Source organism: Photinus pyralis, unplaced genomic scaffold, assembly GCF_008802855.1.
Source record: "Photinus pyralis isolate 1611_PpyrPB1 unplaced genomic scaffold, Ppyr1.3 Ppyr1.4_LG2, whole genome shotgun sequence".
Classification (NCBI taxonomy): domain Eukaryota; kingdom Metazoa; phylum Arthropoda; class Insecta; order Coleoptera; family Lampyridae; genus Photinus; species Photinus pyralis.
The window spans coordinates 33077876-33099124 of record NW_022170403.1 but is presented as its reverse complement, the minus strand read 5'-3'; the positions used below and the strand labels follow the sequence as shown (position 1 = coordinate 33099124).

General features: G+C 37.3%; 1 protein-coding gene across 1 annotated transcript; it reads left to right on the top strand.

The window, feature by feature from the left end:
* The first annotated feature begins 12717 nt into the window (after positions 1 to 12717).
* LOC116164550 lies at positions 12718 to 14503 on the top strand. Its single transcript, XM_031478743.1, has 3 exons — positions 12718 to 12771; positions 12926 to 13725; positions 13770 to 14503. The coding sequence occupies exons 2-3, from the start codon at positions 12928 to 12930 to the stop codon at positions 14211 to 14213; spliced, it is 1242 nt and encodes a 413-aa protein (XP_031334603.1). The 5' UTR covers positions 12718 to 12771; positions 12926 to 12927; the 3' UTR covers positions 14214 to 14503.
* Positions 14504 to 21249: the final 6746 nt, after the last annotated feature.

Genomic DNA, 21249 nt, shown 5'->3' with positions numbered 1-21249 from the left:
AAAAAGTTTTCCCATATGTAGACACTTCGAATAAAAGTAAAACTAATGCCATTTCAAAATTTGTATGTAATTTGAATACGCTTCACTATTTATGAACATCGACGATAGGCGACTCATTTGAAAGAGAAAATGGAGTAAGGATATAATAGTGTACAATGTAAAAAGAGCATAAATAACTGTCAGCTGATATTTAAATGTGGCAAAATCTGTTAGCTGGGCGTCCAAAGTGTAGCGTAGCGTTAGCGGGCGCTAGCGCGCGCGGCGACTTTAAATTTTGATGACCCAGCTAACACATTTTTCCACGTTGTCGTGTCAGCTAACGAGTGGTTTCCTTTTTTTGTGCCATAAACTGATGAGGTACTCATTTTCATGCATGCTGATGTCATATTATTGGAGAAAAATATGAGTGAAAGAGAATACATGAGTAAAATGGTATCACATACTGTATAATAATATTATACATAAATTGAAACATTGTATTTTATAATTTGTAACGTGGTTAAGGACATAGAATAAATCAAAAGAGACAAAACAAACTAAAAAAAGGAAACTAATAGCCCTAACCACGGCTGCGGCTTTTTACGGAGAGATTATGGTACGTTTGTGTAAGATTATTTTAGGCGCTACTAACTTTTATTTTCCTGTTAGGACACAACGCAACCAATAACACATTTCTTAGACAATTCTTAAAAAAAATGCGTTACAAGAAAACAGACCGGGTCTGCGGGAGTGTGACTGAGACGGACTTATGCGCGTCGGTTGGTGTTGCCAGGAGCTGAGACGCTCGCGTTACGTTTTTAATAAATATTCAACCTCTTATATTTCTTAAACCGTTGGTCTGATTGAAAACATGTTTTTTATCCTATACAAGGAGAAACTTACATTTTCTCGCCTGTGTGAGGACGCGAAAGAAGACAATTGCACGCATGGAGCGAGAAAATTCAATTTTGTCGGCTAGGCGAGAAAAAAAATACGTCTTATGTAAGCTAGATGGCGCGGTTGTAATAAAATGTCAAAGAAGTTATTTCTTTTTAATTAAATAAGAAACATAAAATCGTCAACACTGATTTAATAATTAAATTTACCCTATGTTCACTTTATTTTACTGAATTCAAGAATTTATTTAATTACCGCGAACCTATACCTATCAATGTTTCGTGAATTTGAATACTTTCCCAATATCACTTGACCAATTCAAACGTTTCAAACTTAAGTCATAATCTCCCATTTACTTTCAATAACGAGCATCTGTGTCAATACATTTAACACCAAGATGTACTTTGCACTGTAAGTAGAACACCGCTTATCCGCAATAAGTAGCATTTTAACATACGAGACTACCCCGAAGTTAAAATGTGTCCAGTGTGACTGTAAGGAATGAATAAATCTATTTATAACACACATTTTTTAAAATACAAGATCATCAAGGATTTAAAGTGTGCCCATTGCGCTTTCGTCGCCAAGCATAAATCCAGTCTTAAAAGCATCTAACATTTGACAAGACATGGATACTGCGAAGGATTTAAAATGTAACCGGTGTGATTTTGTCCCTTAAAACACACATTCAATTTTAAAACACATTTGTTAATACACAAGACCAGTAATAATTTCAAATGCGCCTGGTATTAATTACAACCCCTTAAATCCCGTTATTATCTAAGGAAATAATCATGCGCCAGTGAAATGCCGGAAATGTCAACTCAGTTCGCACATGATCGGTATTCACTTGCACCTCTGCTCTGTTGCACCGTGACTCCCTTCGGTGACTCCGCACTGTGCAATCGCAAGCGCGCTAGAATTTGAATTTGCGTTGAACTGTATTATAACGGAAAGGGGTAGATCTACGAGTAAAAAATATACTCGTGGGCCCACTTAGATTGCACCGTTTCGTAAAATTTTTTTCGCGTAGTCAGCAGGAAACGTGGAAATAAACAAAACAAACGCGTGCACGTTGACGCGTTAAAGCAAATCCAAATTCAAGCGCTTGCGGTCGGACGTTGTTGAGGGATTAATTTTAAATGTAAGTGTATAGGATAAAAAATATTGTGTGCACCACGGCACGAAAGTTGTTTTCCGGGCCTCAGGAAGTGGCCAGCCTCGGCTGCGCCTCGCCTGGCCATATCTTCCTTCGCCCCGGAAAACAACCACTTTCCCGCCTTGGTACACAAAGTACTATTATTAAAAAAAACTATCTTGATTCATTCGACATATTTTGTATCGCACATGTATTATACCTCTATCTGCACTCATAACGAAAATACCTCGCGACTGAGATTTTTATTACAATTCTTGACCATATAGAGTTTACAGAGTGGTTGTTCAAGACAGCATCGACTTTCTTTTTGTTCTGTGAGACAGCAAATATAATGAGCTTTCGAACGGTACCCACATTCTTGAAAAATATTCATAAATAACTTCGGAAATGCGATGTACCTAAATGTAAAATTTCTAACTTTTAAGAAGTGTGAAATTTTTTACAAACTATTTTTTCTGGTTGTTTGCAATTTCTGCGACCATCGCGCTCTCGGATTCACAATCGACACCTGATTCTGGACGAGATACGTATATTTACAAATGTATATCTTCGAGTGCAAATGGAACTATTTTAGAAGCATCTGTTTTATACCCAGGTGACTTGACTGACACATCGGTGCGGTTCGGCTTGGTCCGCTTGGCTTGTAACTGAAGCTATTAGTTTCCTTTTTTTGGTTTGTTTTGTCTATTTTGATTTATTATATGTCCTTAACGCACGTTACAAATTATAAAATACAATGTTTCATGTATAATATGTGATACCATTTTACTCATGATTTCTCTTTCAATCATATTTTTCTCCAATAATATGACATCAGCATGCATGGAAATGAGTACCTCATCAGTTTATGGCACAAAAAAAGGAAACCACTCGTTAGCTGACACGACAACGTGGAAAAATGTGTTAGCTGGGTCATCAAAATTTAAAGTCGCCGCGCGCGCTAGCGCCCGCTAACGCTACGCTACACTTTGGACGCCCAGCTAACAGGTTTTGCCACATTTAAATATCAGCTGACAGTTATTTATGCTCTTTTTACATTGTACACTATTATATATACCATTTTCAGCTTTGCGAAAATGGTCCGAAAAACAATTTTTTTTACGTCTTTCGCAGTCTTTCGCCATCTTAAGCCACGCTTTTGAACCAGCTGACGCCCCTATCGTTGATAGGTTATGGATCAAAAATCTATAGTAGAAAGATGAACTTTGCGAAAATGGTCCGGTCAAATAGGACGCTACCTCCCGTACTATACGAAAAACTCACCCTTAGACAAATATGCAACCACCTAAGCTATCCCTCTTACTCGCAGGATTAATTCCTTCATGAATATTCCCCATAGAGGAATTCACCACAAAATTCGATCGGTAAATCCACTCCCTCATGTGCCATTCGGAATTTTTACGCTGCTAGTCGCACAAAATGACCCGTCCCGGGATAATTCGGCGCATTATTCTTTAAGAAAATGCCTCCACAAAAATCACTGCACAAAAATTTGTGAAAGAAAATTTACCCTTGGAATACCTCAATTCACAATTTTTTGCGAAGACCGAGCGGAGAAAGGGGTGGGGTGTAAATTTGACCACGAAACTTCTCCTCTAAAAGAACCTTTACCGCCGTGTAAACTCACACCGGTAACTTCAGATTCTAAAACTTTTCTTGTATTACCTCCAAAGGAATTAGGATTATTCTGAGTTTTCCCGGAATAGGGATTTCCATAGTTTAATATTTTTTTTTCACGGATGACATGATTATTAACCTTTTTTCCACTTGTAAAGTAGGCTTTCTCGGCATTTGTTCAAAGTGGTTAATAATTTTTTATTATTAACTAGTAGTCAATAATGAGAACTGGCACGCTGTCACTTTTAGAAAACACAACCCGAAATTTCGCTCAATGAACGTTTAGACAAGTTCTCTAAAACGAATAATTGCCACCATTCGCAATTTCCAGAGAAATTACATACCTAAAATTATCACATTTTGAAAAAATTCGAACGAAATTACTCTTTGAAAAATCTCAATGACAGATCAAAATACGGCCTGTTTGACTTGTACTTCCACGTACTTGATTGACATGTTTAAATTAAGAAACAAACAATTCTGTCCAACCGTTAACTCTCTTATCAATATAATATGTTAATTTAGAGGATTTTAAGTGCTAGTAGTGAAAAAAATAGTATATATACCACGGTAGAGAAGTCTATTATTGCCTTCGCACCTTACACCCCTCGGCGTAAGCGCCTCGAGATGTAATCTTGGTGCTCAGGCAATAATAGTGGACTTCTCTACCTTGATATATAATGTACTATTTTATTATACCTGAATCACAATCTCGGTTTTAAAACTTAAATGCGTGCGAAAAAAGGCCATTAAAGCACACGTGCTTTAAAGTTGCTAAGTAATGATACTTCAAGTATGACTTTTGAAACTGTCATCTGGGGCTGAAATAAAAAATCCTCTTAGGTCGCTTTCTGTAAATGCAGAACGTTTCTTTGGCTTGTACCTATCCTTTGGTTGAAGCTTTCACAAACGCGCGTAATTTAGGGTATGCTTCCAAATCTGTTCCACTTTTTAATCACAGCATTGTTTGAAGTTTTGAATGAATGCAGCAAAAGATAGAAGATTTAAATACCGTTGACATTTCCTTCATATATGCCAGCATTATCGATGCATTTAACACTTTATTCATAAGTAACTTCCTATTCATCCATGGAAACAACTTTTCATATTCTTTATAATAGGCTTTACTGGATTTGGATTTTACACCTACCAACGTTTGTTTAGATTTTACTACAAGCGATTTAATGGGCGGTGTACTATCTTTTTCAACGCAAATCGTTTTATTCACAAAGACGATGTTTTTTATAAGCAAACGTCAAGTGACATTTCCATGGCAATCGTGAAATTACGACCACCCAACCCACTTAATTAAACATGTAGGTATTCGAGTATAACGTCAATATGATTTCATTGTATTTCCTATTTTTAAATTATCCTGCAGGTATAATAAAAAATACTATAAGATACACATGTATAATTGGTCTTTAAAGCACTTGCAACGTTAAAGGCACTCCGCTTTGCGTCGTGCCATTAAACTCGTTGCGCGTGCTTTAAAGACTTGATTATACACTTGTATCTTAATATCCTATTTTAGCGCTCGCTCGTGTCGCAAAATACTCGTGCGAAATAGGCTTCTTAGCACACTTATTATGCAATATACTATAACAATATTATGAAATACAAAGTAAATATAACAAAAAAAAAAGTAAAAAGTAAGTATAACAGTATAACAAGAAAAACGAAAAAGAATAGCTCTGTACGTATAAATTTACACATTAAACATCAAAAACTATAACCACAGATAACATATACAGGGTGTTTTTTTTGGAGCTTTACTTAAACGTTTCTGGGAAAGTAAAATAAGTAGGTTTTTAAAAATTTGTACTTAGGAGTTACTCTGAAGGCCGAATCGATGTAAAATATTTTCAAAATGGCTGCACTTCCGGAAATACCGGAAGTAGATAGTAACTTCGATATTTTAAATGGCAACCCCTATTTTTATTGCATTTTTGGATTCTACGTGAAATTTCGTTCTTTTGAAACCCACATGTCGATATCTGCCGATTTATGGTTTTTAAGTTATTTTGACTTTAAGAAAAAAAAATGGCGGATGCAGATGGTATCCTGATAATTGATTACTTGAAAACGGTTGTAGTCATGGCAACCAATTTTTATCTGTATCTGTATTGTCAAAATATGCCCATTTCGATTCTTTATCTCATGCAATAGTAAGAAAATGGTCATTCCATTTAAAAAAACTTTTTAGTCTTTGAAGTTTCATAATTTTATTCTCCATAGGTTTTTTTTAAGTACACTAAAAGAAAGCCCTATTCATTCTCTACGCAGTGATAAAAATGGGTTGCTATGACTACAACGCGTTTTCAAGTAATCAAAGTACCATCTGTATCCGCCATTTTTTTTCTTAAAGTCAAAATAACTTAAAAACCATAAATGGTAGATATCGACATGTGGGTATCAAAAGAACTGAAATTTCACTAAAAATGCAATAAGAAATAGGGGTTGCCATTTAAAATAACGAAGTTACTATCTACTTCCGGTGTTTCCTTCAGAGTAACTCCTAAGTACAAATTTTTAAAAACCTACCTAGTTTACTTTCCCAGAAACGTTTAACTAAAGCTCCCAAAAAACACCCTGTATACTATGGTAACTGTGCAATAACTTTTAAAAGAGGCGGGTTTGATATGCGGACGACTTTTGATCTTGTAAACTATATGCCTATCTGTAAATTCGCCCCGATAACTTTACAAAGCTTCAAAGTCTACTGATCTCTAAAATTATGCGCCCTTGGCCCGTTCCTCGGGGCGCATTTCACTGACAATCGTCTTCAGAGCATCTTTTTTGGTGGGCTTTTCCGAATATTACCGATCGGTGATCGCTCAGCAAAGAGCATCTCGTTGGAACTTCAAAATTTTTCGTGCGCGTTCCCTTCCTGTTACGAAAACAATTCGTGCCTGGATTATAAGTGTGGAAGAAAGACATGGAGAACACGACCACAAAGAAGACACAAAACGACAAGAACACCCGATTTTGAGGTAGCAACACAAGCAGTAGGGAAATCGCCCAGACGATTTGCTTGTAAACAATCCGTTGCCTTGGGGATGCCAAATCAAAGTTTGAGATTTGGATTTATACTGTGACGTCAAGTAACATCGCGCACGCTCGTAAAAGCCTAAACTCCCACTTAAAAGCACGCTTGCGCAACGCACAAGCGAAAGTCGTCAGTCTTAACCTCGTTCTCTAGCCGGTGCATACCCAATAGCGCTCTTTAGCCTACGTCTCTGATGTTATTTAGCCTGGATAATTTTTACTCTTCAGTGTTCCTCAGCCTGAAGGTCAAGCCCTCTGGAGCCAAGCAAATGCCCCTAGTGACCCCAAATAAGTAACGTCGGCATTGCCGGAACATCATCCGAGAGTTCTTCAACAGGCCAACTGTTGCTATGTGCTTGAGCCCGCCACCGTCATCACCTGTCAGGGCGCACCAGATCATCCGCTGAGTGCAGATTCCGATTGCTGACGTGTCAGTTCCCTATTGGTACATTAATCCAGTATCATCGAAAAAAGAAAAAAAAATCACTATCAAATGAGCCTAATGAAAAGCTGCAGTGCGATTTAAAAAAATCAGTTGTTTTTCGTTACTCATTGGTTTTCTGAAATAAAGCAAAGGAATGCTGGAAAATAACATGTTAAACAAGTAGCCGTCTTCGGCAACGCACGTCAAAAACCGCGGCAGAATACAGCGGTTTCTGGTTAATTGGAGAGAGTGCGTGATTTTGGCGACGTTTCGTTTTTTTGCCTGCCGCGAATTAAAGTGCGCGTGTTGTGGCATTGAAACGAGTGGTTTTGCGACAGTGCGGATGAAGGTATCTGAGGGTACCAGAGAACCATCACCGTCAGCTGAACTCCGAAGAAACTGCGATACACGGCGCCGGCATCAGAAAGGTAGGCCTACCTATTTTGTAAACCTAGTTGTCAACGGGTCGTGAGTGATTTCGTTCTGACATTGCGGCGGTAGACAGTTCTTGCGTCTGTTTGTTATGAAGAGTATCCACAATTAAAGTGTACTTATTGTAGCGTTAGGTATATTGGTAGTAATATAAATGTTAGTCGAATTAGAGTTGTTTTTAATCATTATTTATTAGCCCACTGGTCCTGAGAAAGAGAGATATCCGCTCGTGCAGAGCTAGTAATCCGATGCATTACGGTAGGTACTTTACCACCCAAATAATTAGAGTCGATTAAAAAAGCGACACACCAATTCAGGGTGTTGCAAAGTCAAGATTTAAATTCAAAACTTTCCCTCCCAAACTAACTGAACCCCATGGCACATGATCGTCAGGATCAAGTAAGGAATACAAATAAAACGAGTACACGCTTTAAAAACGGAGATTTAATCCAAATAATTCGCATTGCAAGATTAAATTTAGAAAATGGTAGTTCACCAAGTACAAATATAACAATAGACTGGGAAAAAAGAACTGACCAAGAAAAAAACCAGCCAAAAAATTAATATTAAACTTTGTAGCAAAATTAGTTGTCTGTAATGACGTGAATGCATATTAGGATGGTTTTCAAGTAAATTAATATAATGTCGAATCACCGCCTCCACTGGCATTCCTAAAGAATTAACATTTCACACACATAACATAAAAACAATCATTAAAACATTAATGATACGTCAATTCGAGATTAAATATCGCCATCAAATATACCACAGTACATATTCGAAACAAGTCACCCTGCCAAATATTAATAATCATAATCACCCGGTTCAAATACATAGAAGGAGTATAACGTTAAGTATCACATTACAACAAAACAAAGTGACATGTGGCAAAACATTAGTATAAAGTAATTAATTCTCAATGCCAAGTGCAATATGTAACAATCAACCACGTAACGTACGTCACTCGACCCCAGACGAAGCACCCTGTAAATAAACAGTAACATCTTCATGCAAAAGAAAGGAGATGTGCTGCAATTATAAATTAAAATGTATAATCGATGTTTTCAAATACACCCCCTTCCACGAATCGCTATAATATTTATTATACTGTTTAATTCTGCATACTCGTATTGAATATCATCGCTAAGAGAACATACCGTATCTAAATATAAATAAAAACACGTAAATCGGTCAGTAATTCATATTGCGGGTTGGCAGGTAAAACCAGCCCTAGGAACCAAGAGGCATTGTACATTGAAAACCAACATATTCACGTAGAAAATAACATGGAATCTTGTATTTAATTCAAAGTGCGACCAGGATAATTATAATAGAGCAATTTGTATTTAGAATGGGTTATAAATGGCAATACTCATGCTACACGAGAATAATTGCGAAGATAAACGGGTTATCCTGTATAATGTTTTGGGGGATTTTATTACAAATGAGTACAGATTTGGTTTATTTCATCGGAATTTGTTATTTTAGTGTCTATTTTTTATTTTTATTTTTTTTTATTTATCATTTTAAGATTGATTTTAATTGCATAATTTTTTGTTTAAATTTTATCATTATTGTACACTTGATTATTTAAATTAATGTAAAAATTGCGTGTTAGAATGTAAAAAACCTCTGGTCGTTTTGCGATAAGCAACATTATCGGATGAAAGTTAATTGATTTCAAGACCCAACACAGAATACAGGCGCACGATATCTTTTGCGCGTATTTATGTTATGGAAGAGCATAATGAAACCGTTTTAGAACGTTATGTTTTTACCCTTAACTCAAGAAACCAGCTCAAGTGATCGAGTTCAGTGTAATAGCAAAGATGCTGTCAACGAGTGCTTTTATGTTAGTGTTACATGCGCCTGAATATCGAAAAACCATTGTTTAACCATATTACATGGATTCGTAAAAGAAAGACTTGTTTTTTGTGTGTCGACCATCTGCGTGTGGGGCTTTATTTCAAGTTTTTATTGATGATTTATTTGGAGTGTTTCGTTTTTGTCATCGTCAATTAATTAATTTTGTGTTTATTTGAATCCCATTGTACCACCCAGATAGAATTTTCGTGTTCAGATTTTTCTACAACAATAACTTTAAATTTATATTTTCTACTCACATCTTTAAAATGTCACATTTCGCACTGGCATATAGTGTCAGTGTGCTAAGCATCTTAAATACGACCACTTATTAGAAGCGCATTGGTGCAGATTCGGGTGTTTTCGGCTTTTGTTGGTATATGTATTTAGACCTAAATAAAATTTTGGCACTCATCGTAAGACGAAAATATAAAGTCATAAACTTCGCTAGATACTCGCTATTAAACACTCGGTTCGCTACGCTCTGCTCGTGCATGACATAAAACTCGTGTCTAAAGTGTCGTTTACAGAACTACATTATTTACTAGAGGTAAGCAACAAATAACACAAATTTCAAAGGGACATTGAAGATTGCAATGCCACATTTCCTTTTAAATGGACAAATCCGCTATAAACAATTGTGAGACGGGCGAGCGGGCCGAGCTCATCTTCGGCTGCCGAGCGTTACGCGTAACGACCACAGAATATACGAGTAGAAGCGTAAATAACTTTGCACTTATTTGCTTTGGTCTGGCAGTCACTCTTAATTTCCTTAAAACCATTAAATCACCCCCTCTGAACACAACCTTTTGTTTGAGCCTAAGGTTTTCTTTATCAACATAACGTTCCTGTTTCCTCCTAACCTACTGTAACTCTGGAAAATTGTCATCGTACCTTTACAGCATGAGTCGGAGTGCCACACGTCCAGCTAGCTCAACAAAAACTAAAACTCTACCACCATTCTTTTTTAAATAGAGCTATAGTCGCCCTCCAAAGGATTATTTAACAAATTTAATTAACACCTAACATGATCCTGAACACGAATAGAAAACCGTATCATGAGAACTCATATCCTGCGCCGTAATTTGGGCTCGATTAAACACAACATTTACAGATGGAGCAAATTTATTCGAAATGAATTAATCAATAACAAAGCTGAAATAATGAATAGCGCTGAGGGCCAGCAAATAAACACCACGCATAAGCGATCGATTGAAACAAGTTATATTCAAATAAAGTTTTAATTAACTTAAGGTTTAATCATCCTTTCTACATTCGGTCAGCTGGGATTCTCTTTAAACATTCGCAAATATAAATACCAACCGTTCCTCCACTCCTTTCTCTATTTACATAAACAGAATTTGTTACAATTAATGATGTAATAGTGACCTTCTGGTGGAGGTGGTGGTGGATGTGGTGAAAACCAAGAAAGTCTTCTCCGTGCAAAAATTCGACCGCAGACTATTTCGTAAGCGTGGCACAATCTTGAGCTAAACTCGAACTTTCACTTTTAAAAGGACGTAGTACAATCTCTTAGCACTAATTAACTCTTTTATATAACAACTTTTCTACCACCAAGACTGTCCGTCTTTCAAAAACAAACTCAATTACACCTGACTGCCTTACACGCCCACCAAACAACCCCGTTTCCCGTCTGCTTCGTCTATTTAAAACCTTCATTCCTGCCTTTCGTTTCCTTCCTCCTCATCAAATTAATGCGCGTCTTTGAATTAACAAACACCTGTGGTTATCTTTACGGCGAAACGAACATCTGCTTATCTTGAAACTTATCGCACTGACCGACTTCAAATTACAAATCAAAATGAACAAAGCGATTAATATCCAAAATAAATCTAAAACAAAATAATATTGACCTCGAACTCAAATAATATGAATCTCAAAAAACAACCACACTTAACTTTACTTTCACATTTAACTTTCACATCACACAGTGTGACCCATCGTTATATAAGTGCCGACTCCAATAAAACGTTCTCATGACCTAGTTTCCACAACAGGATATGCTGCGCACTGCATTCGAACAGAATTCAGGTGGTATCGACTCGTTGTGTAATGTGAAATCGGTTAGATATCGGGACATCCATTTGGTTGGTTTGCTGAAACCAAATTGGGGATTGTCCGGGTGTCGTTTACGGAAGACTGACATTTTTCCAAATCACACACTGGGAAACATGCGGTAAAATTTTAGTTATCGGAGATTGCAACAACTCATGTTTAGCTAATTCAATTTACCTGGAGGTAAGGATTATTCCGAATTTGTGTTTGGTTGTTTCGGTGTGAGGTTTATTTGCAACGGTTTTTGTTTCGGAAGGATTCGTCGGAAGGAGTTTTTTTGTTAATACCGTACCGCATAAGGGTTTTAAACGTTTCTTGTCAGGATCGTAGAAGGGGTCCTCTTTTTGTTGTTTTAGTTCGTTTTATTCAAGGTGGCTAGGGGCAAATTTACTTGATTCGGCAACCGAGTCATTTGTGTTGGAATTGTTACGTATTGAACGTATTGTTGGGACCCTATGATTAATCAAGCGGTACTTTGTGATCTTGTCCCTTATTATTTTACATTGTTATGTGCATATAGTTTAATATATATTTATTATGCTGGGAGTTCGTGTCGATTGTAAATATAAAAAACTAGTTTTCGTCACAAAAACTTCCGAGTTAAAATTACGATGTATGATCTTACTCTGAGTCTCTGGGAAACGCAAAATCGCAAAAGTAAAAGGTCGTAGGATTACGTAGAACGTGCTTCGTACTCAGGTAATTCGTGGATTTAAAATTTAAGGATGGCTGATAGAATTAATAAAGCGTCATTTTGGGGTGCGAATGAATTAGAAAAAAGTTAGAAAATAGGGATGCGTCAGAGAGAAAGAATGTAGAGAGGATTCTGCGAATAGCTACTGGAAGGAAAGTCGCGAGAGCAGTTTTTTATGCGGGTAGAAGAAACACTTCCTCTATGACTCAAATTGTCAGATTTCCAGCCAGTAGCTACCTGCATCAATGCACTTAAACGCACCTGATGTCTTGTTCCCTCCTTTTCCTTTTGGTAATAGATTGCATTCATAATATTTTTTCAATGAGTGAATCTGCCTGTGCAATGTTTTAATAATCTCGGAAGCAATATCATTACTACTCCCGTTAACCTTTGTCACATATACTACGAGAAGGCAAAACAAACCAACATATTATGCAACAGTTAAGATATTTTTTACTGGTTTTTATCATTTTCGACTCAGATAGCGAGATAGTGAAGTGTAGTATTTACATAAGTTTCTATGTAGCCAAGGTTTAAAGTTCTGGGAAAAGAGATGCGTACTTTTTGGACCTTATAACATAAGTAATACTATGCGATCAAAAATGAGTTGCTGTCGAGTCATCTGTGGAATTTTTGTTTATATGGGAAATCATTATTTAACTTGAACTTCCAAAGGCGACTCGACGTCAATCCTTTTTCGATCGCCCGTTATATCAAGGTGGTTTTTCTGTTACAGAAATGTCAACGGTTCAGAAACATTTGATGGATCATAAAGTGACAAACCTGCTGAAACAAATTCTAACCAATCAGAAGGACAGATACACAATCGAGATATCGAACGCAACAAAACCCGGTGAAAACTGGATGGGATTAATGAAGAGCGTAATAGTGAACTACCAAGACGACGACAATAGGAAGTTGTATCTAATTGCAAAATTGGCACCTCACCAAGACGTGTATAGGAAAGTATTTCCAATCAAAATTGTGTATCTCCGTGAAATTTACGTTTACGATTATGTTATACCCGAATTTCTAAAGTTGCAAGAGGAGAAACAGTTGGAGCAGATTTTTCAGCCCTTTGCGAGGTGCTATACGATATCTAGGGCAAAGGGTAACGAGGCAATCGTCATGGAGAATTTGAAAATCAAAGGTTTTGTGACGGGCGATCACCACACCGATGTAGACTATTCCCACGCACTGCTAGTCGTAAAAGAATTGGGTAGGTTTCATGCGATGTCCTACGCGATCCGAGATCACAAACCGAAGGTGTACGAGCGGTTTGAACAAGACTGTCAGGAGACTTTCTTTAATAGTCACATGTTTACACCCGTACTCACTATATTCAGAAAGTTAGGCGCAGCGGTGCTTAAGAGTTACGATCCTGTGAAAGACACGCGTCAGATTGAGTCACTTCAAAAGTCCCTCCAAAAGGTTCCTCGCGTTTTTCGAGACCTACGATGTCTACAAAGGTACGGAAGGTACTCTGTTGTAAACCATGGCGATGTACAAATGCGCAACTTACTCTTTAAGTACGCGGTAAGTACTTGAGACTTGAAAAGGATGACATCCTTGGCTTTCAGGACGAAACTCATCCACTTGTGCCCACCGAGTTGTGTATGATCGATTGGCAAGTCGCGAGAGTCGGTTCGCCAGCCTTCGATTTGCTATATTTCTTTTTCGTCTGCACTAATCGCGAATTTAGAGGCCTTCATTACACAAATTTATTAGAGGAATATTACAAAAGCCTCGCCGGTCTTTTACGCCAGCTCGGAAGCAAACCTGAAGAACTGTTACCGTATAGTGTACTACTTGATCACCTGAAAAGCTATGGGGCGTACGCCCTATACACCTCCATGTGGATTCTCTCATCTAACATGAAAAAGGAGCAAGATATTCCCGACATATACAACAGCATAACCGAAACGGCGAATGTCGATCATTTTTCCACTATTCCGAATGACGACTATATTCCGAGAATTCGCGATCTAATTGATGATTTACTGGAATACGGTTATGATTTTTAATCAAACATCAATCATACATTGGGCTGTAGTTAATTGTTAGTGTAATCCCATCCCTCTGCGATAGGTTGGTATCGGAACGCTCGTTCGTGACTGAGCCACGTTGGGACTTAACTTCAATTAACAACTTGGGAGACTAGGTGGTCTTGATCAATTTCATTTCATCTTTAATAACCCCTAACACAATTCTTGGACACGAGAGATATGAAAACTCTATCCGGGTCGCACAAAGGATTCGCATAAACACAATTAGTTGATTGAAAATGACATATGTGTTACCCCGCACGCAGACGGTCGACAAATAATATAAAAAAACTTAAAATTACTTACAGTTTCTTTGTCTCGTTAATCCAAATAATCTGGTACAATGGTTTGCGATATTCAGGTGCACTTAGCAAAGACACAGAAACACTCGCCGACAGCTTCAGGAAACCTCACTTCTTCTTTATTAAACTGAACTCAATGACTCGAACTGGCATAATAAATAAGATGAAAAATTTTCGCAATACGCACGATCACCGACTAAAGTCATGATAATCGGAAGCTTACTGCCACTTAGGCAACCAACCATGCACTATCTAAAATCACAACGTTGAAGTGTAACTTTTCCATTGAAATAAAATAATTTTGCGAGACAAATTCTTATTTTAGTGGTCCAGTGTTGTTACACAAAAACAGGCCACGTAAACGCAGTAAAAAAATAAATCTTACAGATTTAAATAGTACTTGGGTTTTTTTTATTCCGTGTTGCAATTGTAATTATTGTCAACGAATCCTTTTTTTTTTGGGGAAAACCAATACGCAAAATTAAAAAAAGATTTACCAATTCTTGTAATTATACCTGCTGTAGCGTTTATATCAAGGTAGCGACGAAGAAACGCCGAAACAAACACGACAATGAGCGACGCAGTGCGGCCCATCCCACACGAATTCCCGCCGGAAAACTTACACTTCAACGGTGCCATTTTAGATAGTGCATGGTTGGTTGCCTTAGTGGCAGTAAGCTTCATATTATCATTACTTTTGTCGGTGATCTTACATACCGTTTTAAAAGCTTTTCACATACTTACTACTTCCCCCGCCGAGGATTCTTCTGCACACTTTATTTCGAAACCGAAACCGAACTCCGTGTTCAACAAAAAAAAGAGCAGACTGGCCGAGAAGTTAACGTAAAAAAATTTACACGCTTTTTATCCGTCGCGAAAACAGCCGTAGCAGAAGTAACAGCCGTCCCGTTGACTCGTTGTCTTCAGTATTTACCGAAACACCACTTCCACCATAAAATAATCTTGTTCTGGAATTTCCAAAAACACCGTTAATCACAAAGCGCCATTTTTTGGCCTCCGTCTTAGTTATCTCTTAAGAGCGATAAAACACGTGCGTTACTTAATTTTCACCTGATAAAACTACTTATCGCAATCGGCCAGATGTGTCTTACTTGTAACAACTTATCTACATTGAACAATATTTCAAAACGATAAAATTAAAACGCGTGTAACAAATTTCTAAGAGGAAAAACAAACAACGAAATACCAATTTAAATGAAACGAATTAAGTTTGTGTAAACTAAATGCAATGCAGGTCGCGTAATTTAGATTACGATGAAAGGATTGTATGACTCCGATTATCAATTGGTTAAGTTGTAAAAAATAGAAGTCTCTAATTTATTATAAGGAATTCGGGTCTGTAAATAATTATTAGGTTCTCAGTGAAAAAACTTCAGAATGACGTTGGACGTGGTGGAAAGGGGCGATGGTGAAAACCAAGAAGAATATGAGCCCAAATGGGATTGCTGGAGTGGAAACCTGTAGAAAAGCCTAGACAAAGAAGGTTCTAATTCAAAAAAACAAAAAGCACCTTTGGAAGAAGAAGAACATGAAAGAGAGAAGCCGTACGAAAAACCGAAAGGAAGGTGGAGCGACAGAATTTGGCAAAAGAGAGGAAGAAAATGCAAGAGAAAGAAGAAGTAGCAACGCACAGCTGCCCTACCCCTAAATTGACTCATGACAATTTTTACTGCGAAAAAATCGGGGTAATTCATAGTTTCAAGTTGTTCCACCCAACTCTTTCCAATTCCGATTGAAATTTGAAACACTTTTCACTAGAAATTCACTGGAGAGTGAGACGAAATGGTTTAATAATATCATTACCTCTTTTCTTTTCACCAAAGTCATGTACCATAAAGAAGTAATGTTTAGACGTGAAGATCTATTGTAACAGGAGCCCGCTAGACCGTTTGAGTTTTTTTGAATTTATATATATAGGTCATCAAATTTGCCACTTCATAGTAAGAATAGTAGGTTTAATGACGGCAACGTGGTTGTCTAAGCGACGGCAAATTAATTTCGTTTCACAATCGTGTAACTAAAAATAGAAAACGAAAATTCGTACAAAATTGAAAAGTAGGAGTATGTCTTACGATGAATGTCAAAATGAAAAACTACCAACTTGATTTAGTTAGCAAAATTCAAAACTTCGAGCGTGTTTAAATGTCGAAAACACTCGAATCGGCACCAATCTGTATCTAAGTAGTTTAAAATGACGCTTGGTACCCATGCCAGTGCAAAATGTGACATTTTAAAAAGATGCGAGTAGCAAAAAATAAATTAAAGGAAGGAAGTGTACCAATACCGAAAATTTCTATTTCTACTTCCGTTACATTACCTTTGTTAGAGAGTTCTCCAAAAAAAACCTAGGAAGAACGTATAGAAATCCTGAAATACTTCCAAACATGTGTAGTCGGAAATCCTAAGAGTAGCCCAGAGCCAGCAATTGACGATCATTATGCCCAATGCGGAAATTTTCAATCTGTCGAATGGGACTGTAAGCTTTCATGGAAAACAGGTAGGAACGGGTCGGTTAAGTTGGCCCCCCCCCCATTAAACATTTCGTTATGATATGTAATAATGCGCTCGATATGCGCTCAAACGCGCCGCTGAAAGTAATTTTTGCGCTGTTAAAGTTTTTGAGATATTTTGAAAAACATTTGGGGGGTTCAAGTTCACGCAGCCCCCCCATTATGCAATTTGGTACATCTTATGATTCCAAATTGTGCCTGTAGTTATGCGCTAAACTGCGCCACTGGATTAACATTTTGTGCCACTACCGTATGGCCATAACGAAAGACAGAAGGTGGGTGGGGCTAAATTGATGGTTTTAAAAAAGTGCACTTTCTTAAAGATTCTTAGTGCTATATGTTCCCTTTACTTATGCGCTCAAATGCGCCGCTGAAACTAACTTTTGCGCTGTTATAGTTTTTGAGATATTTTGAAAAACATTTGGGGGGGTTCAAGTTCACGCAGCCCCCCCATTAAGCAATTCGGTATTACTGGTGATGCCAACTTATGCCTGTAGTTATGCGCTAAACTGCGCCACTGGATTAACATTTTGCGCCACTACCGTATGGCCATAACGAAAGACAGAAGGTGGGTGGGACTAAATTGATGGTTTTAAAAAAGTGCACTTTCTTAAACATTCTTAGTGCTATATGTTCCCTTTAGTTATGCGCTCAAATGCGCCGCTGAAAGTAACCTTTGCGCCGTTTAAGCTAAACAAGTTAAAAAGTAATCGTAAACGATTTACATGAAGCGCATTTCCACTTGCATTCATTTCCCACTTGTAAGATGCAACTTCTATAAAATCGTAAAAATCCGGCCACAAATATGAAAGATAGCGTTGCACATGGGCAATCCATTTTTGTCGTGCTACTTCAATGTCAGTTTATGTGAAGAATTTCATTTCAATGCTTTTCTAAATAAAAAGTTGGCACTGCCCATGCGCAAAATAAAATTTTGAAACTGGAGCTAGATTTTCCTTTATTCCAAGTGCCTATGTATCAAATTTCGTTTAAATTCTTCCATAAATAAAAAAGTTGGCACTGCGCATGCGCAAAACCAAATTTTAAAATTGGCGTTTGATTTTCCTTTATCCCAAGTGCCTATGTATCAAATTTCGTTTAAATTCTTCCATAAATAAAAAAGTTGGCACTGCGCATGCGCGAAACCAAATTTTGAAATTGGCAGCTGATTTTCCTTTATTCCAAGTGCCTATGTATCAAATTTCATTCAAATACTTTTATAAGTAAAAAATTTTGCAATTCGGTTTATAAATGGTCGAGATGCGAAAAGGGCACTGTGAATTTTGAATCGATTCGATTCAACTTTGGGCATTGCGTATTATATGGCTAAAGCTATGCCCATATTGAATTTCATGCAATTCAGTTCATAACTAACGGAGATGTAAAAACGATCGAACATTTCTAAACAAAGTTATCGTTCACACGGACAGATAGATGGACAGACAGACAAAGGAACAGACGGACAGACCAGCATGCAGACGACAGATAGCAATGCAAAATTATAAACGATCTCTAAAAAAAAAAAGTGTAAAATTATGGAACATGTAAAAAACGGTTTTTTGTTTTTTTTACAATAACTTTTTTTGTAAGCGGTACAGAAAAAATTCCTTCCTTGGTACAAGAAATGCGCATTTCCACAAAAATAAAAAAAAATGCGCTATTGTGGCCACTTTGTCCGTCCGTCCGGCTGTCCGTCCGGCTGTCCGTCCGTCCGTCCGTCCGCTCGTTTTGCGACGCTACTAGTTCTTTACCTTAAGAGCTATTGTTCTACTTTTTTCGCTATTTGGTTCGTTATGGTGTCGAGTCTTGTACCAAGGAAGGAATTTTTTCTGTACCGCTTACAAAAAAAGGTATTGTAAAAAAACACAAAAAACCGTTTTTTACATGTTCCATAATTTTACACTTTTGCCGTTTATTAACGATCCTAGAGATCGTTTATAATTTTGCATTGCTATCTGTCGTCTGCCTGTTGGTCTGTCCGTCTGTTCCTTTGTCTGTCTGTCCATCTATCTGTCCGTATGAACGATAATGTGTGAACGATAACTTTGTTTAGAAATGTTCGATCGCTTTTACATCTCCGTTAGTTATGAACTGAATTGCATGAAATTCAATATGGGCCATATAATACGCAATGCCAAAAGTTGAATCGAATCGATTCAAAATTCACAGTGCCCTTTTCGCATCTCGACCATTTGTAAACCGAATTGCAAACTTTTTTACTTACAAAAGTATTTGAATGAAATTTGATACATAGGCACTTGGGATAAAGGAAAATCAAACGCCAATTTCAAAATTTGGTTTTGCGCATGCGCAGTACCAACTGTTTTATTTATGGAAGAATTTAAATGAAATTTGATACATAGGCACGTGGATTAAAGGAAAATCAAGCGCCAGTTTCAAAATTTGGTTTTGCGCATGCGCAGTGACAACTGTTTTATTTATGGAAGAATTTAAATGAAATGTGATACTTCGGCGCTTGGAACAAAGGAAAATCTAACATTAGTTTCAAAATTTAGGTTTGCGCATGCGCAGTTCCAACTTTCTTATTTAGAAAAGCATTGAAATGAAATTTTTCTCATAAACTGAAATTGAAGTAGCACGTCAACAATGGATTGCCCATGTGCAACGCTATCTTTCATATTTGTGGCCGGATTTTTACGATTTTAATAGAAGTTGCATCTTACAATAATGGGAAATGAATGCAAGTGGAAATGCGCTTTATGTAAATCGTTTACGATTACTTTTTAACTTATAGCACCTTGTCTCGAACTCTCCCAAACTGTTCTCACTTTCGTATTTACAATTTCGACCTTGATTTCTAAAGTTTTGTTTAAATTAAATTGGACGTCGATTATCTTAAAAATGTAGCAGCTGTCAATTTTATCTACCTACTACTTCGAACATAGGAGAATTATATTGCATACAAAATCCTATGTTCGCATTAACAAAAAATTCACTGTATATGATCTCCATCAACCGTACTTTCAAATAATCAATCAGGTTAAAGTGCATACTAATTACAATCCCGCGCGATTTATTAATGCTGATGTGTGATGACATTTTGAATTTCTCGCAGAACAAAAAATTAAGGGTTGGTAACTATAATAGACACATATTTCAAAATATCTCAAAAACTATAACAGCGCAAAAGTTAGTTTCAGTGGCGCATTTGAGCGCATAACTAAAGGGAACGTATAGCACTAAGAATGTTTAAAAAAGTGCACTTTTTTAAAACCATCAATTTAGCCCCACCCACCTTCTGTCTTTTGTTATGGCCATACGGTAGTGGCGCAAAATGTTAATCCAGTGGCGCAGTTTAGCGCATAACTACAGGCATAAGTTGGCATCACCAGTAATACCGAATTGCTTAATGGGGGGGCTGCGTGAACTTGAACCCTCCCAAATGTTTTTCAAAATATCTCAAAAACTATAACAGCGCAAAAGTTACTTTCAGCGGCGCATTTGAGCGCATAACTAAAGGGAACATATAGCACTAAGAATCTTTAAGAAAGTGCACTTTTTTAAAACCATCAATTTAGCCCCACCTGTCTTTCGTTATGGCCATACGGTAGTGGCGCAAAATGTTAATCCAGTGGCGCAGTTTAGCGCATAACTACAGGCACAATTTGGAATCATAAGATGTACCAAATTGCATAATGGGGGGGGCTGCGTGAACTTGAACCCCCCCAAATGTTTTTCAAAATATCTCAAAAACTTTAACAGCGCAAAAATTACTTTCAGCGGCGCGTTTGAGCGCATATCGAGCGCATTATTACATGGTAATATCATAACGAAATGTTTAATGGGGGGGGCCAACTTAACCGACCCGGTAGGAACTTATATCTACATTGTAAAAGGTGTAAATATCTGGCTGTGTCAGTGTACAGTCATTGTTTAATTATCCCCTTAGTAGGCCATTTTTTATAAGCTTAGGATTTAAACCGAACGGAAAATAGCCTTGGCGCGTTACATATACCCGATACCCATTGACTGCAATAAAGTTCAAGGTTTTAGATATACGAGGTTTGCTCGTTAAAACCTAATGTGAAATTGTACACATTATTTGATGAGCAAGCCTCGTATTTTTATCAAATGAACCAGTAGAGAAATTTGTGATGAGAGAATTACATATGCGCCTAACTAATCCATCGAACAACAATCAAAACGTAAGGTCGTGTGAAC

Bases quoted from the DNA above. Each gene is read 5' to 3' on its own strand.
- LOC116164550 (XM_031478743.1), top strand. From the start codon at position 12,928: ATGTCAACGGTTCAGAAACATTTGATGGATCATAAAGTGACAAACCTG. The intron at 13,726-13,769 runs GTAAGTACTTGA...CTTGGCTTTCAG, and splicing joins ACTTACTCTTTAAGTACGCG to GACGAAACTCATCCACTTGT.